Source organism: Curcuma longa, unplaced genomic scaffold (genome assembly GCF_044706935.1).
Source record: "Curcuma longa cultivar G26 ecotype Majalengka, Jawa Barat unplaced genomic scaffold, ITB_CL_G26_1.1 contig_25242, whole genome shotgun sequence".
Lineage (NCBI taxonomy): Eukaryota > Viridiplantae > Streptophyta > Magnoliopsida > Zingiberales > Zingiberaceae > Curcuma > Curcuma longa.
This window is the reverse complement of record NW_027432694.1, coordinates 1-5,390: the sequence shown is the minus strand read 5'-3', so window position 1 is coordinate 5,390 and position 5,390 is coordinate 1. Positions and strand designations below refer to the sequence as shown.

Sequence of the window (5,390 nt, the reverse complement as noted above, 5' to 3'; positions counted from 1 at the left end):
TTAAATTTAGATTATAATTTAGATGAGTTAAATTGAAAATTTTAAATTTACATTGCAATTTAGACAGATCAAGTCCATTAATTCATTTAATTTTTTTTAATTTTAAATTTTGAAGAAAAAAATAAAAAATTTTCAATTTGTAAATCAACTCATATGACTTACGGACTAACCTATGTGGATTGTGAGCCTAAGCAAGTTAATTCATCTGAATCTACTTTAAAATGAGTTGATAAAATTTTAATTCAATCTGTTTAAATTGTTTGATAGAGTGGACCAACAGATCTAATCCAAATTAACAGCTCTATTCATTAATTGTTATGTTTTTTTATTTTGTTTTAATAAAAATATACATATAAGAAAAGGGCTAAATACAACAATAATGGAAGTGCGGAGAATCGAATCCCGTGCGCTCGCTCTGAGCTACACCCCCTTTGACAATATAATACATAATAAATAATTAATAAATGTTAGATGAACTTCTACCATCACCATTCATTGTAGAGATTAGATTGAGCTCAGATTTGTGAACTTGTTTACAGCATCCACAGTTGAACTGACTCGAGCTAACTTGTGTAATCCAATCTATTTTAAGGCTTGGGCCATGGCTCGCACGATCCAGCTTTAGTTAGAGGTTAGTCTGACTCATTTGATGTGTGACATTGCAAAATCCAAAAGAACTGCAAAATATTGATCCTAGGGCTGCAATTCAATCCTAGAGCCAAGCTCTATGGAGTCAGAGCTCTATGGAGTCAGATGTTGTCCCCGTAGCAATAGTATAACGGTAGATTATTCGGGTTGTGATCCAGAAACCCATGGTTCGATTCCTAACTACGACGTATTTATAAAAAAAAAAATTCTAAATGAAAAACGCAATCAAAGAATACTAGACATCTAAATTGACCACCATATACACTTCCCGATTTACCTAGTAGTCGGTGGAAAACTTCCATGAGACCGGACTAGCCACCCCAAGAATTGAGTCCATAAGATTGATTGAAATTTATCATTTTTTCTATAAAGTCATATGTTCAATGATTCTTTTCTCCAAAGAGTGCGATAATAAGTGTAGATCCACCACCATTACAAAGTTCTAAGTTACATCCTTTAATGCCAATAATACCGTTTGAGAATATCATCAAAATATAATTGAATTGATTATGAGAAAACAAAATTACTAAAATAGACAATAATTAAATCTCAACAAAATTAAAATAATACCCTCCTCCATCATAACCAACTACAAATTCTCAATTTATTTTCTCATAAATAATCATAAAATCAATCGTGTAACAAATTCTATTTTTTACTGAAAAGAATACCGTTCGAGAAGGTAAACATACCCAATGCCAAGAGGCAAGTAAAACTGAAATATATGCTAAATCTGAGATAACAATCAGAATCTGGAGAACAAACTGAAACAACCATCCTACAGTCTCAAATATTTAAAATGGACGACATTGGCCTTGTATCCATGTTACTGAATTTTTAGCAATATCATGACTAACAATAACCAAGGAAAATATTGTATTGTATGTCAAATATCATCACAATTAATGAAACTTTCAATTATATCAATGCAAGAGCCAACTGATTTCCCCAAAGCCATAGCCTCAGCAAGCTGTGATCTAACTTTTTCATGGCGACGGAGTAAAAGAACAGTATTCAGCACAGACCATCTAACTTGGGAATCTGCTTTCCTCTGGGTGAAACCCAAGCTCTTGAGCAATTTATCCAACTATACTTCCAACGTTATGAGAAAAATACAAGTAAACCAAAAACATTAGTTTTGAGTCGAGGTTAAGAAAACCCAATTCAAATTGGCCTTTATATATATAAATTTAAAAGAAAAGGTCAAAAGCTTAAGGTGGAGGCCAACCTTATCAATGTCAGCAAGACCACCTTCAGCATACCCAAATAGGAGGTACTCTGTAGCTACTCCTGCCAGTGCTATGCATGAGAATCTATTAAGCATCTGCTTTAAATATAGAGGTTAATGAAAGAGTAACAAAATGTATCAGGAAAATAAGAGATGACTAGGATGCTCGAGCAATCTGAATGGATAAGAAACTACTATTTCAAAATATTCTGACATAACCAATATCATAACAAGGATGAATTAGGAAATGTCTCAATGTTGTGAATGCACGAGAAAGGAAAAACAAAATCAGTTTTGCCGAAATAAGATCAATTCAGGAAAGTGAAAAGGTTATTGCATTCGGGTGAGGCAGAACAAAAACTAGTGCCTCACCTTTGCTGATAGCTTTCCCGCATTTATCTGCAGAAGACAGAACAACATAGTTAGGCTGCATAAACTTATGGCAAGATATTAAAACAATAAACCATTATAGTAGGCTGCATAGCTAAATGATTTGGTGCTTTTATAGAAGAGGTAGGTGCAGTGAGAAAGAGGCAACGCTAAATTGTGATGGATAAATCACCTTCTGAAGTGCCAGAAAACTATAGAATACGGATAAAAAATTTATTTTATCATCTTAAAAAATATAGATGTGCATGAGAACATGCTTAGTAATATTGATTCTGTAATTCGGATTTTCAGAAAATTTGATCTTGAAACCTAGGGTATAATATGGAAGAGCTTGACAATATTATAGATTTAAGAAAAGAATGGTAGCGTTCAGTTTGGGGATAATTTATAACAGTAGCCAAATAACAATCCGTCAATTTTCGGTAGATACTCTTCTATTAGGATTCTGGAACATGCTACATACAAAGAAAATCCTTGAAAATAAAACAAACATCAATCAGTAGGGATGCTGCAAGGAAATTAGGATCACTTGCACTGTAATTACATTGACAAACAAGGAGAAACTGCAAGCGGATAGTCTATTCAGTATCAATATGAATTAACAGTCACAAGGCTGTTAATTCAATATGAATTAAAAGCTGATAACATCAAGGCTTTTAGCTCAAAGAATGTGAATTAACAGTCACTGGGTCAATTTTTGCCTTCAAAAACTCCCTGCGCGGCAATCAAGTCCCACACTTGACTCAGCCTCCAAAAGCACACCAACGCACAAGCAAATGTCTTTCGCAGATGTGACAAACAAAAGCCACAAGCAAGCAACACACAATGTACAGGAAAACTTCCCAACCTTTATTATTCACAATAATAACAAAGGAATACAAGTTACCGTACAGATTTGATCTCACCGATTCCTCAAGAATTGTCCACCAAATCTTCAAGAATTGCCTACCAATTCCCTATGAATTGGCCACAAGAATAGCACCCTCTTGAATTACTCACAATTCCCCTTGAACTGCTCACAAGAATGGCACACTCTTGAATTGCTCACAATTCCCCTTGAATTGCTCGCAAGAATGGCACACAAGAATTGCACTCAATTCCTCATGCACCCTTTGGCACCCCAATGGCACACCCTTGCCAATGCCCCCTCCTTGCCTATTTATCATGCATAGGTAGAGGTTACAATGGAAGTTACGATAGTTACAAGGTAGTTACAATAACCACCCTTGCTTACATGGCACAACCGCTTGTCCACATCACTTGCTGATTTGGCACCATGTCAAACGTTAGCCTGCACACCATATGCTTGGCCAAAGTCCTACACTGCGGACTTAGGCAAAACAGCCCCTGCTGCTCCAATCGTCGTGCCGCATGGCATGTGTCCCGTCGCATGTCCTAGCTTGCATCTTTCCGCAAGCCCGCTTGGCTAAATGCTCGGACTTAGCACGTACTATCCTCGCAGCATCCCCTTGCCATGCTCCAAGTCTGCCTCCTGTGTAAATTAGGTTCGACAGCCCCCGCACGCTAACGCAAATCCATCGTGCCACATGGCATGCGCCCCATTGCATGTCCTGGCTCACGTTCCAGCAAGCCCACTTGACTAAATGCTCAGACTTGGCACGTTCCATCCTCGCATCTATTCGTTATAATCCAAGTTTGCCTCCTACTCGACTTGGCCTTCGACAACCCCCGCGCGCTACTTGGCGCCCCCATGCACTGCCACGAATCTTGTTGCTGCTTGGCGCCCCGCGCACTGCTACAACTCTTGTCATTGCTTGGCATGCCTTGCGCACATGCCCCAACTCTTGGCGCCCCTGCGCTCTGCCGCAACTTGGCATGCCTTGCGCACATGCCCCAACTCTTGTCGCCGCTTGGCACCCCTGCGCTTTACCGCAACATGGCATGTCTTGCGCACATACACCAACTCTTGTCGCTACTTGGTGCCCCTGCGCTCTGCCGCAACTTGGCATGCCTTCCGCACATGCCCCAACTCTTGATGCTGCTTGGCGCCCCTACGCTCTACCGCTGCTTGGCATACCTTGCGCACATGCCCATTAGGCTGGATCAAAGGAGCAGCGCCCCAATCCTTATGTCCAGCTGTGCCACCAAGTTAGGGGTCTAACACAAGACTTCTGAACTTCTCTATGCCAATAACATCAAAGACTTCTGAACATGCTCTATGCTGATAACATCAAGGCTTTTAGCTCAAAGAATGTGAATTAACACTTAGTTTATTTCCAATAAATTGAAGGCTCAAGTGAAAATGAATATACAGAAGGCTCGATATGAGAAGAATCCTTGCAAAATTAAGCAGGAAATAAACACATTCGACAAGAAAGAACCAGGAAAGATGACTTACTTCTTCAAGAAACTCAAAATCCACAAAAGCAGTTCCAGCTTGAACATTGAGCGAGTTTTCCTTGATCAAAGCCTCCCAACTTGTTAATGTGTATCCCTTAGGAAGCACTCCAAGCAAATAGGCTATTAAGAAATGCCCAGCTTCATGCTGCACTACATATCAGAATATGACATACAACCAAGTTAGAAGAGATAAAATGGACTAGTATGGCCATTAAAAGAGTAACTGTGATTTATTTGAAAGAACATTCATTGGTGTCCCTACTAGAGATAGAAGGGTGCTAGGAACAATGTTAATGGGTGAATAAACAAAAACCTTAACCTGAATTACTCTGTTGTGATATTTCTGACTCGAAATGTGCCCAATGGTATCAAGCACCAGATTCTTAACTCCGCCATAAAAATAGATCTATATGCATGAAACATGAGAAACTCTCATGAGTTGTCAAGTTACTCAACATATTTCGCAAAATAAAATTACTTTAGTCCAAAGAGATAGAGTAGCTACTTAAGGATCTTTAACTTACACGAAAAAGCCATCAAAATCCTATACTCAAAATAGACAAAAGTATAGGGTGTATAGGACATGTCTTTCCAAAATTTCAAAATGGAAAGATGGTTTTTGACAGATCCTAAATAGACAGACAGAAAAAAATGAGCTACTGGTCAGAGTTATTAAAAAAATATGGCATAGTGTACAAAGCAATCTACACATACGTGCAACTTTATGACTGATTTTACAATTTTAAGTCGCTCATTCAAATTC

At 38.4% G+C, this 5,390-nt stretch overlaps 1 protein-coding gene across 1 annotated transcript; it reads right to left on the bottom strand.

Annotated features, from left to right (window-relative positions):
• Positions 1-1,411: 1,411 nt before the first annotated feature.
• On the bottom strand, positions 1,412-5,033 carry LOC141818539 (uncharacterized; the record flags this gene model as incomplete). The annotated part of the gene is made up of 5 exons (XM_074706023.1): positions 1,412-1,735; positions 1,877-1,972; positions 2,249-2,275; positions 4,626-4,772; positions 4,947-5,033. Coding segments are annotated over 5 exons (558 nt in total), but the record flags the coding sequence as incomplete, so codon positions are not given.
• Between the last annotated feature and the right edge of the window lie 357 nt (positions 5,034-5,390).